The sequence below is a fragment of the Sorex araneus genome, chromosome 8, assembly GCF_027595985.1.
Source record: "Sorex araneus isolate mSorAra2 chromosome 8, mSorAra2.pri, whole genome shotgun sequence".
Taxonomy (NCBI): Eukaryota; Metazoa; Chordata; class Mammalia; order Eulipotyphla; family Soricidae; genus Sorex; species Sorex araneus.
The window spans coordinates 9330738-9343025 of NC_073309.1; the positions used below are offsets into that span (position 1 = coordinate 9330738).

Sequence of the window (12288 nt, forward strand, 5' to 3'; positions counted from 1 at the left end):
GAATTTACTAGGCCAGCCAGGGTCACGGTGGGGTCAGTGGGAGACGGCCCAGCCCCACCCACGTCACGTGACGCAGCCCCAGCTGGAGTTCCTTTTCCCACCAGAGGGGGCGCTGCGGGGCGCTGCGCGCGGGCCGGCCCCTTCCCCAGGCGCGCTCTGGGCGTGGCCCAGGGCCCGGGCCGTGACGCCATCATTCCGTGCCGGGGGGCGGGGCGTGCTGACGCCATCTCCGCGCGCCCGGCTTGGGGGGGCGCTGGGTGTGGGGCGGCTCCGGGGCCGGGGATGGCGGCGGCCGCTGTGGCGGCGGCTCCGGGACGAGCGGGAGGACCCCGAGGAGCGCCGTGAAATGGGCCGGTGAGTGTTGCTGCAGGTGGGGGCCGCCAGGTCCGGCCTCACCGAGGCCAAGCAGGCCTGGGCTCGGAGTCCCGGAGGAAGGGGCCCCCCCGAAGCCCACTGCCCCGCCGGACCCGGGGCCCGAGCCCCGCGGACCCGAGGAGCGCAGGCGGCCGGCCTGGACCCCGCGCTCGCCCGCCTGACCCGGCGGGGAAGGCGGCACCAGGGCCCCGCGCCCCCGCAGCTGTGTCCCCGGCGGCGGGCTGGGGCGTCCGCGGCCGCGGAGTGGGAAGGGGCCCCCCGAACGAGGATGCATCCCCTGCGGGGGTCGACGGCGCACGCTCTAAACGCCGGACTCCCCAGTTTCGGGTCCCACGCGAATGGGGGCTGCAAGGGTCGCGGGATCCCGGGAAGCCATCAGCCCGCGTCTCCTCGCGCGCCTCTCGCCCGCAGCGAATTTGGGTCTCGGGCTCCGGAGCTCCGGAGCTCCGTTGGCAGCGGCGGCAGCTCTCGCACGATGGTTCCCGGTTCCCGGGGTGGGGGGCGGGGGGCTCATTTGGGATCACAAGCTGCGACTCCCCCACCCCCGCCCCTGAGAAACCCTCATCGCCCTACCAGCAGCCACCCACACGCCGCCACCCCGCTCCTGCCCCGCACCCCCGAGGCCGAGGTTTCAGATTCCGATTTGTGTCTAGCTTGGCGAGAACCCGCTGCGATGGTTTGATTCTTTGTCATTCCCGCAGACCTAGTGCCTCTTTCGGTCCTTTTACTCTTCTGCTTGACCCAGAGACAGGTTTTCTCTACATTTTTTCAGCTTCAGGAAACAAGGATCACTTGGGGATGGAAGATGTGACCCCAATTTCTGCTAGGAAGGCAGGGGCTAGAGAGCTGCTTTTCAGTGACTGGCGCTGCTGGCAGAGAAGGAGTTGTCAGGCCTCGCGGGTGATTTGTGTTGCTGGGACCGGGAATTGGTCTTTCCTCTTTGCTTTCCTGTCGCCCTGCCCTGGTTTTGTATATCCACACCTTGCCAATCTAAGAGATAAAGGTTGCCTTGAGTCTGGCGTGAGGCTTGCAGTGTTCTGTAGGAGTCGGACTGCACAGTGGCCAGCTTCTCAGAGCCCTGGTGAGTTCTGCGTCTCTGTCTTAGAGATTAACGTTCCATTCTTCCGTGCAAGCACCTACACAGGTTTTCAACCTGTGTAGGTTCATATATTGTTAGTTTAGTGTGAGTTTTGTTTCCCCATTGTTGGTTTCTTGAGGACCAAGGCCATGTTTTCAGTTTCTGTCTTAGGTCACACCTGATTTAGCAGTTGGTACAAAGTTATCACTTAGAAAATTTATCCTCAGCCTTCTCTCCTCTCCCCTCCCCCCATTTTCTTTACCCTGAAAATCTTAATAATCCTTTCCCTTCAGTGATCTCCTCCTTAACCTCTTTTTCAGCCCCAGAAACATAAATACTTACTCTTTTTTTCCCCTTATACTGCTGCTTTTTTCTTCTAAATAACCTCCACATCTGTTTCCATTGACCCCGAGTGAAGGTGAAGTCCTGGTTGATTTATCCTGCCTCCCATTGCTCATGTGGCAATTGTGTCGTTTTCCATTTCCCTGAACTTGGGTTTGGAGATGATTTAAACTTTGAGGAACAGGACAGGTAGAGAATGAAAAAGGTGATGTTAAGGAAGACTGTGGAGCACTGTGTCCAGGGATGCTGTCTACAGGTGAGAGGTCAGGTTAATTTTGTGGTTTTTGTCAACTGCCCGACACTGAGGGCCATGTCCCGTGGCCTCTGAGGAGGCTGAGGCCAGGATCTTGCGCTTTGTTGCCTAGTGGCATTGGAATTGCCTTTCATGATGGCCAAAGGGGTGGTTTGGAGGCTAGGCTCCTGCCTTAATTTCCCATTTCTGTTTTCTAGGCTCCTAAGAGAGCAGGGAGGACACTGCTTCTTACTCCAGCTGCTTCGAAGCCCCACCCAAAGCTCAGGTAATCCAGGCACTTTGGAGACCGTGTTGCAGAAACACATCTGGGATGCAGCGTGGGAAAACAGAACTGAGTGTAATAGACATGGCCTTTGAATCCCAGGAGCTGGAGCCCGATTCAAAGAAATAGGTGACAAAATTCATATGCACTGTCAAGTGTTAAGACCCAGAGATACTTGTGTGAGTGTGTGGTGCCCTGATCGTGAACCCAGGTTCTGTGCATGTGTGGCACGCGCATTACTGGTCTTCCCTGAGTCGCATCCCTGTCCACCAAAAGGTTCTTTTGATGATGGACAAAACCATGTATGAAAGGTGAAGATAAGAGGAAGAGAGAAAGAACTTCCTGGCGAGTCTTGTAGCTCTAAAAGAGGAATCCAGAGGCATGTTTGGAGTAACGAGTCCAGAATTTAACTAGTGGTGGTGCCTGGAGCCATTGGCCAGAGAAATTGGCGGAAGCAGAGGGACGAGGGGAGTGAATGGAGAAAGCAAATGGAAGGTGGTTCATGAGAGTCGTGCCAGACTAGGGAACCAGAGGCTTGTGAGGTCCCAAGAGTTTTATTCCTCCTCTTGGGAGAGGAGGAGAAATCAATAAGTTGTAGGACATGTTGGTATGGGGATTCTTCTCCACACAGGGTGCACATTTGAACGTAATGTTTCATGGGGTAAAGGAGATATTAATTTTGACATGCATAGGCAGGAAGGTTCAAAACAAAGAAGTCTCAAGCATACTCAAGGCTTTGGGTACCTGGTACCTGGAGGTAACATTGCTCTGGGGCAAAGGGGGAGAGTTTAGTGAGGCCTGGGTGGGTGGCTGGAGGTCGACGAGATCACAGGCCAGATTAGGCCGGGAAAGATGAGCGCATGCATCCAGGGAAAAAGAGGGCACAGTGGTCTTTGATGGCAGCAGCAGAACGAGCCAGCAGCAGAGGCGCCGTACCCATTGCCCTTTGGTGTGGCGGAGAACAGTGGTGGCCGAGAAGCTGTTGTCTCGGGGGTTGTGGCTGGTTTGCACACAGGAGGCTGGTTCCCTGGGCAGTTCCTCGCAGCTTTCCTGACTGAATGAGTGGGCGCATCCTTGTCTGCTCCTTTCTCGCCCCTCTTTCCCCCTGGAAGTCCTTTTTGTTACGTCTCCCTTCACGGGCACAGTTCCGCTGTTTCCTTTGACTTGGTTCCCTCCTAGGTTACTTTTCTCTGCCTCTGATTTGTTCCCTAGCAGATGTGGGCGCCCCAGCCAGCAGCAGAGCGGGGTGCAGGGGAGCCACAGAGAAGCCCCTTCTGATGCCCCAAGGAGCACGCCGCCTCCTCCCAGGCCCCAGGAACATCGCAAAGCAATATGAAACCTGCTCATGAAAGGAGCCAGGAATGCCTTCCGCCAAAGAAACGAGACCTCCCAGTCGCCAGCGAGGACATGGGGAGAACTACCAGCTGCTCGACCAACCACACACCCTCCAGTGATGCCTCCGACTGGGCCCGAGGGCTGGTGGTGGCAGGGCAGAGCCAGGCAGGAGCCAGAGTCAGCCTGGGGGGCGACGGAGCTGAGGCCATCGCCAGTCTGACAGTGGACCAGTATGGCATGCTGTATAAGGTGGCTGTGCCGCCAGCCACCTTCTCGCCCACTGGCCTCCCGCCGGTGGTGAACATGAGTCCCTTGCCCCCCACGTTTAATGTAGCGTCTTCACTGATTCAGCATCCAGGAATCCACTACCCCCCGGTCCACTATGCTCAGCTCCCTTCGGCCTCCCTGCAGTTCATCGGGTCTCCGTACAGCCTGCCCTATGCTGTCCCACCCAGCTTCCTCCCGAGCCCCCTCCTCTCTCCCCCCGCCGGCCTCACCACCTCTCACCTGCCACACTTTGTGCCATATGCCTCACTCTTGGCAGAAGGAGCCACTCCTCCCCCGCAGGCGTCCTCCCCGGTCCACTCATTCAGCAAAGTCCCCGCTGTCACCTCCCCGCCGGGGCAGCTGCCCCATCCCGCGAGTACTCAGCCTCTGGACCTCGCTCCAGGCCGGATGCCCGTCTATTATCAGATGTCCAGGCTGCCTGCTGGCTACACCGTGCATGAAACCGCTCCAGCAGGTGCCAGCCCGGCCCTCGCCCCTCCGGAGGGCCAGTCTGCTCTGGAAGCAGCCACTGCCAATGGACAGCGACAGCGAGAGCGAAACGTAGCCCGAAGAGAAAGCGAAGCCCTGGAGTCGCCCAGCAGCAAGGGGGAAGGCCAGGCTCTGGGGCCAGTGGTTGAGTGTGTAGTGGACGGACAGTTGTTTTCAGGTTCGCAGAGTGCACGGGTGGAGGGGGCAGTGCCGACTCACCGAGGGACCCCCGACACTGATCTCGAGGTCCAGCGGGTCGTCGGCACATTAGCTTCTCAGGACTATCGTTTGGTGGCAGCTCCAAGGAAGGATGAGCCCAGCCCCCTCAACCTGTCCCATCATACCCCCGATCACCAGGGGGAGAGCCGAGGAGCAGCCAGGAACCCAGCTGAGGTGGCCGAGAAAAACCAGGCCCGAGGGTTCTACCCGCAGTCCCATCAGGAAGCAGCGAGACACAGACCCTTACCCAAAGCGATGGTTGTAGCCAATGGCAACCTGGTGCCCACTGGAACTGACCCAAGCCTACTCTCTGTGGGCTCGGAGATCCTGGTGGCATCAAGTCTGGATGTGCAGACCAGAACCTCCTTCCCAGACAAGGAGCCAACGCCGCCCCCCGTCCCCTCAGCCCACTTGCCCTCCCATTTCATGAAAGGCGCCATCATCCAGCTGGCCACCGGGGAGCTGAAGCGGGTGGAGGACCTCCAGACCCAGGATTTCGTGCGCAGTGCCGAAGTGAGCGGGGGATTAAAGATTGACTCAAGCACGGTCGTGGACATTCAGGAGAGCCAGTGGCCTGGATTCGTCCTGCTGCATTTCGTGGTGGGTGAGCAACAGAGCAAAGTGAGCATCGAGGTACCCCCCGAGCACCCCTTCTTCGTGTATGGCCAGGGCTGGTCGTCCTGCAGCCCCGGGCGGACTGCACAGCTCTTCTCCCTGCCCTGCCATCGGCTCCAGGTGGGAGATGTCTGCATCTCCATCAGTTTACAGAGCTTGAACAGTCACCCGGTGTCCCAGGCCAGCGGTGCTCCCCCAGGCCAGCTGGGCGCCCCCCGGGAGAGGCCCGAGAGGACAGTCTTGGGACCCAGAGAGCAGTGTGACAGCGAGGCGCAGAGCGAGCCATCAGGCGAGGGCCCCCGAGTGGCGGAGCCCTCGGCGGCGGAGCCCGGTGCTCAGGCCTGCCGGCCGGCTCCCAGCTTCCAAAGATACGGCGGCCAGGGGCCGGAGGCACGGGCCGCGCTGCTCAGGCCCTCCTTCATCCCGCAGGAGGTCAAACTGTCCATTGAAGGGCGTTCCAATGCCGGCAAGTGAGCCTGTGCCCGGGCAGCACTGGGGCGGCCCCCCGCAGCCGGGCCTCACCGCCAGCAGGTGGAGGATTTGCACATGCCAAGCAGGGACTGGCTCTCTTGGCAGTCAGATGGGGGGTGGAGGCTGGCTGGGGGGTGGGGGTGGCCCGAAGGCAGCGTCCCCTGGCAGAGTCTGTGTTCACCCACGGCATCTTTCTCGGATGGTCCCGAGGGAGCTGTGATGGGGAGCAGCAGGCCTGGGCTGAGGAAGGAAGGGGGTGCGAGCCCGAGAAGAAACATTCCAAATCCCAGGCCCCCCCCCTCCTCACTCCTCCCCCTCCCTGGCTCCCGCGAAGGGAAAGGCAGGCTCCGGGAGCAGGTGGTGAGGGAGGGAGTCCAGAAAGAGCCAAAAACTGAGGATCCACAGCTTAGCGTAGCAGTTGAACTGTCTGAAGCTCCCCCTCCTTTTTCGTGGTGGGAGGGAAAGGCCCCTTGGTGGAAACCAGGGTCCCACCCGGACCCCCTCTGAGAGCTCTGCACTTTAAAAGAGTCGTTCGAGGCCGGAGGGGGGGGCGCTCAGTGCCAGCACCCCCTCTTGCCCGTCCTCCCGCAGCCCCTGGTGGGGAAAACCTGAGGCCAGGCCGGCGCCGTGGGGCCGTGGCTCCCGCTTCTGCGTCGTCCTCCGGCCTAGTTGGTGATGGTGACTAGTGAAAGAGCCGGTGACCCCCCCCACCAGGCCCGCGTGCCCCGTCCGTCCGTGTTTGTCGTGCCTAAGTGCCTGCGCTGTCCCGCTGCCCGCCCTGTGTCTGTCTGCATGGCGTCGCCCCGCCTCACTCAGCTGCTCTGCCGTTCCTCTTCACGAAACTGGTTTTGTCCACGCTGACCAAGACCTCAATTTGGGGCAGGGCTGTCGGGGGGCTCTCCTGTGACCCCTTCAGTTGTTTTTTATTTATCACAACTCAGAATCATGTTGTGTGTCCCCCACGCCCCCCTTCCCTGCAGCTGTCTAGTGGGGTGGGGAGATGAGGGAACTCCGCCCCTGCCCCCAGCAATCCGCTTCTCCACCCCCACCCCTCGCCCCCCTGGAGCTCCTGGGAGCGTCCTGATGATAGCATTGCAGTCCTTTGCAAGGATCTTCCCGTCTTGGTTGCATTTGCCCCGCCTCGTCTTATGCCCAGAGTTTCCTCAGAACCTCTTGCATCAGCCCGGACTGTGGGCTTCTCCTAGGGTTTGAGAATTAGGCTCTCCCGCCATCCGAGGTGGGCGGGTAGGGTTTTTTGTTTGTTTGTTTTTCAGGGGTGTTTAGACTCTTGAAGCAACTCAGGGTATTATCCACCCAGCTCTCTGGGGAGGCTTCTCCCAGGGCCTGATCCTGGCATTTCTTTCAAAGTGGGACCGGCTAAGGGCCTGGCCTGTCATCAGGGGTCCCCAGCCTCTGAGGTCCAATCTCTGTTCTATCAAAGACTTGAGACAAGTCTTGCAACCTCTTCGCTCTTTCGCTTCCTCCCCAGCTGCCAAATGGGGATGAAGATCTCACCTACCTCCTCGGGGAGGGGGAGTTCTGAGAATGGAGTCGTGCTCGGCATTCAGGTGCTCAGGTGGTTCTCCCAGGGACCCGAGTGACTGGGACTGGCTGGTCTGCTCCAACCCCGCATGCCCCGGCTCCTTCCTTGGTCAGTTGCTCTCGGAGGCCTGCCCGGAGGAGGCTGCCAGCCTGACCATGAGTACCTGTCTCCAGTTCTCCTCAGAACCCGACACCCACCCTGTCTGGTGAACGCTCACCTTGACAGGCACCTGGGATCCCGCCCTTTCCCTCCTCTGACCCTTTTCTCTGAATGCTGCTTTGTCTGGCTTCTTTCCTCCAGCGGGGGCCCGAGGGGCTGAGTCGCAAGGACTTTTCTCAGATGTCTGTGCCGGGAGAAGGCTCATCTCTCGGGCCCAGCCCGCAGAGGGGTGACCGCTTGCACGCCTTTCTCAGAAACATCCTTCCTCCCAGGGAGCTCATCCACTGGACCCGTGACAACACGGTAGACACTCAGAGGTGTCCGCCAAGGATACTGTCCTGATCCCATACCGGTCAGACCCCTTCCCCGGCCCAGCCTGGGACCTGAGCCTTCGTCCTGGAAAGCCCTTTACACCACGGCAAGTCGGGCCCTGGTCTTCGTGCTGCTGTTCTTTTGCCTGTTGCTGGTGACATGCCAGCGGCTTCTCCCCGAGTCCCAGGCCGTGCATGTGTGATGCGTCTGTGTCCACCTGCGGCGCTGCCTGTCCTAGAGGGTGTTCCCTCAGACGGAGCAGCTCGGGGCCTTGAGCCTTGCTCAGAGCAGCGCCATTCCCCCTCCCCGGCCTCGGCTCAGCCCCCTCCAGGGTGGGAAAGGGGGTCACCTGACGGGTCCGTGCATCCTTAAAGGAATCCCAGTAGTTTGAAGGAAGCCAAGAGCAGATTGAAGAAGCTGTTCGCTTTCTAAGACTGGGCAGTTGAAGGCCGGCGTCCAGGTTATTCCCAGGGTCTAGGGACAGTGAGGAGCACCCCACAAAAGTGTGTGTCCATCTGGTAGTGGATGGGATCTGAGGTCATCGAGATCCCGACAGCAGTGTACACAGTGCTGGGGCGAGGAGTTCTCCGTGGGAGAAGGGGTCCCGGGGGTCCAGAGCTAAGCACTCAACCCCACAGTGCGGGAGTCTCCCCTCTGCGCTCTGGTCCCATCTGTCATAACACCAAGGGCTTCGGTCTGTGCTGCTGCCACTTGCTGCCCTGTCCTTTCTTCCCCACGAAGATGTCCCTTCAGAGCAAGGTTGTGTGAGGTAGGGAGAGCGAAATGCTGCTACTGGGCTGGTGAATCCAAAGGGTGTGACTTCTTCAGTGCTCTGCGGGAGTCCAGAGAGTTCCAAGTAGCTGACCTGTCCTGAGGGCCTAGTAGCGGGGCTTTTCTCTGTATTCTCGCCTCTGGTATCGTGTATTTAAAAAAAAAAAAAGTAATAAAGGGACAAGAAGCAGGTCAGGGCCTATGTCAACATCCCAGGGAGGTATATGGGGCTGAAATAGCGCCAGAGGTGGTGTTGAGTTGGCATTTACTCGGTGGCAGTGCAGGAGACGCATGCATGCTGCAGTGCTGGGTGACCACACTGGGTGCAGTGAACAGGAGCTGTCCGGGGAAGGGCTGGGTCCATCAGAGTCACCGTGACTGGACTGATGGGGTGGGCCCGAGTAGCTAATGATCTAAGCAGAGTCAATAGGGCAAAGGCCAAGTTTTAATGAGATTTCTTGGCTTCCCAAGGCAAGGCTGACTAGAGCACACTGAAGCTAGAGAACGTCCCAGACGGGAGCCAGTGTACACTACAGTTGAAGAGCCGAACCATCCATGGTTGGATGTTGACCAAGAACCTATAAACCCTTTGCAGGGAAGCCTTCGGCCTCCAGCTTCCCTAGGGTAGGCGGGACCTCCCGTATTATGCAATAATAATAGTAATAAAAAAAAGCATCTGGGTCTTCGCAGCTGTGTGTTGCTCTTTGAACTCTTGGTCCGAGCCTGGTCCGGGCCCGCGATGCCCCGGCCCTTGAGATGCTGGAGTTGACTACCGTCTCTCCTTACCTGCACACCGTGCAGTGCCTGGGCGGAAGGAGGGGAGCCGGCGCCAGTCACCGGCTGAGCCCCCCAGGAGAACAGTAGTAATAAATGCACTTTCACACCAAAGGCTTCTTGATTAGTTCTGTAAGCCTCGCTCCTCCCCCAGTAGATTGCAAACTCAGTCTGTGTGACCCCAAGGCTTGACCACAGCTGCCCAGCAGGGACGATGGCCTCAGGGGGGGCTCCCGTCTGCAGTGCGTGTGGTGGCAGACGCCCTTGTGCCTTTACCGACTGTCAGACTCACAAGCTGTTATTTCTGTCTTTGAGTGTCACGGGGACGAGGCTCTTCAGAGGCTGAGGGAGAGATGCAGTGGTTTTACCCCCCGGACAGGGAGCTGTGAGTGGTGAGTGCAGAGTGCCGGGGTTGCTGAAGGCTGGCTTTGTCCCTCATCTGACTCGGTACTCACTGTCGAGAAGATCAAGATGGTGTTTGGGGACGAGGCGAATGAGAGTCGTGGCAAACTTGAAGTATTAGGCTGTTCCCCTCCAACCGCCCTACCCGCACACAGGATCCCTGGAGCCCAAACAGTATCTGTTCCAGCTGCAGAGAGCAAATGCTCTCAGCTTGCACAGCACCTTAGGGGAGGGGAGAGTCTATGCTAGGGAATGGGGCGGGGGGAGGAAGGAGGGGGTGTTGTCATCCAGGTGGCTTTAGGGCCCTGAGGAATAGAGAGGATGGCACTGGGGAGGTCTGGATGGATCTGATTTGTGTAGGAGTTCCCTGTAGATAAATTACTGACCCCCCATCTACTATCCCCAGTATGTAATGGCTGAATTAATATGTAATCAACTGCATTGTATCTAAAGCCTTAGAACTAGTCAGGTGCTCCCCCCACCCGATACCATTTCTTACCCTCTAATCCTACCTGATCTTTAACAAAGCATTAATAATTCTAAGGATAATCTCTATTTTGTTGTGCTTTTTTGTAACTGTTTTAAATAAATCAATTTGTACTGTATATTTGTACTTTTGTGAGATCCTTTTTGCTGTTTTACCATTTTAAGTCTGTACTTGGCTACACAGATTGTATTTTTATTGTTAATGCTCTTCTTATGGATACCTGCATTTAACTTGTGAACTATGTAAACACAATATATATCAATATCTATATATCTATATATCTATCTATATAAACTACTAGCTTTTCCTTTTGGTGTTTGCGCCTTCTTCCTATTCGAGCCTCAGATGTAGCCTTTGGGTGGGGCATAGATAGTCCTTGTGGTAGAGCTTGTAATCAAAAGCAAACTGTGCCCACCTCTGGGTGGTGAGCCCAGAGCAGACCGTGCGGGCTGGGGCTGGAGCAGGGTCTGCACTGCACGTTTTGTGGGTGGGAATTTCAAAGACCCCAAGTCTGTAGCTGTGGGTAAGATGCTCCTCCATCACCAAGAGGGCAGATGACTTCCAGCTGGTCATGTCTCCAACTGCATATGAAAAAGTTCTGTGTGTGTGTGTGTGTGTGTGTGTGTGTGTGTGTGTGTGTGTGTGTGTGTGTGTGTGTGTGTGTGTGTGTGTCTACTGGCGGTTAAATCCTTGCTGGTCATGTCTCCAAGTACATATGAGAGAGTGAGTGAGAGAGAGAGAGAGAGAGACAGACAGACAGACAGAGAGACAGAGACAGTGTCTATTGGTGGTTAAATCCTTACTCCAACTGCATATGAGAGAGAGAGAGAAAGAGTCTACTGGGGGTTAAATCCAGGGCTTCCTACAGGGGAATTACATGCTCTGCCACTGAGCTGCATCCCTAGTCTCCTGGAATACCACCAGAAATTGCCAGAATAAGTCAGCTCCATTCAAAACTACTGCTTCTACCTTAGAAAGCTTGCCACTAGTAGGTAATAAAAACTTAAGAGTCCTTAGGGGCCGAGTGACAGTACAGTGGGTAAGCTTGCCTTGCAGATGGCCAACCTGGGTTCAATCCCCAACATACCACATGATCTCCCGAGCCTGCCAGGAGTGATTCCTGAACACCATCAGGTCAGAAATGAAACAGAACAAAAAAATCCCTGAGAGTCTGGAAAGACAGCTTAATAGGCTACGTGCATGCAGATGGCCAGAGTTTGGGCCCCAGCACTGCATGGTACTAAACACCATCAGGAGCAGTCCTGGTGCAGGGCCAGAAGTCCCCACACGAGGGGACGTAGAGGATGTGTTCTCAAACAGAACTCGGGCTATAGCTCAGCGAGAGAGCACTTGCCTGTGTGAGGCCCTGAATTCAATCCCTGGCATCCATCAAAAACAGCAAAGGGGCCAGAGCAATAGTACAGTGGGCAGGGTGCATGCGGCTGACCCAGGTTCGATCCCCAGTCCTGCCAGGTGTGATCCCTGAATGCAGAGCGAGGAGTCAGCCCTAAGCACCACTGGGTGTGGCCCAAATACAAAAAAAAAAAAGAAAAGCAGAAGCCTGTAGAACACTTGCGAGGTGCCTAGGTACACTCACCATATACTAACACTGACTTGCTGCCCGTGCTGCCATTTTGTGGGTGTGGAAGCGGGACAGATTGGATACCTTGCCCAAAGTCAAACAGCTAGTAACAGCAGTGCAGATGTTTAAGTCAGCGCATGTAACTAAGTTTGTATGAACTCTGTTTTGAGATTAAATGGGATGGCTTGGGCCGGAGTGACAGTACAGGGGTAGGGCGTTTCCCTTGCATGCGGCCTGACCCAGGTTCGATCCCTGGCATCCCATATGGTTCCCCGAGCACTGCCAGGAGTGATTCTTAGGTGCAGAGCCAGGAGTAACCCCTAAGCATTGTCAGGTATGACCCCAAAAGCCAAAAAATAAACCAAAAACTAAATGGGATGGCTTATGTAATAATCAGAATTATCTTTGACACACAGTGTTCTGCTATTCTGAAGCATTCCATATAGGACTTGGGCACAGAGCCTTTATTAAATCTTATGTTTTGAATTTTTTTTTGGTTTATGGTCATACCCAGTGGTGCTCAGGGTTTACTCCTGGCTCTGCACCCAAGAA

General features: G+C 56.8%; 1 protein-coding gene across 4 annotated transcripts; it reads left to right on the plus strand.

Moving 5' to 3' along the window:
- Positions 1 to 217: 217 nt before the first annotated feature.
- ATXN1L (ataxin 1 like) lies at positions 218 to 10465 on the plus strand. Of its 4 annotated transcripts, none has more exons than XM_055145690.1 (3): positions 218 to 354; positions 2246 to 2439; positions 3523 to 10465. In XM_055145690.1, exon 3 carries the CDS (start codon positions 3643 to 3645, stop codon positions 5707 to 5709), a length of 2067 nt encoding a protein of 688 aa, XP_055001665.1. In that variant the 5' UTR covers positions 218 to 354; positions 2246 to 2439; positions 3523 to 3642; the 3' UTR covers positions 5710 to 10465. The 4 variants fall into 4 exon arrangements, with proteins under 4 accessions (XP_055001665.1, XP_055001663.1, XP_055001664.1 ...); XM_055145688.1 differs by having other exon boundaries at positions 3526 to 10465; XM_055145689.1 differs by having other exon boundaries at positions 2246 to 2313.
- The last annotated feature ends 1823 nt before the right edge of the window (positions 10466 to 12288 follow it).

Excerpts from the sequence above, each read along its gene's own strand:
- ATXN1L (XM_055145690.1), top strand. The coding sequence starts at position 3,643 with ATGAAACCTGCTCATGAAAGGAGCCAGGAATGCCTTCCGCCAAAGAAA.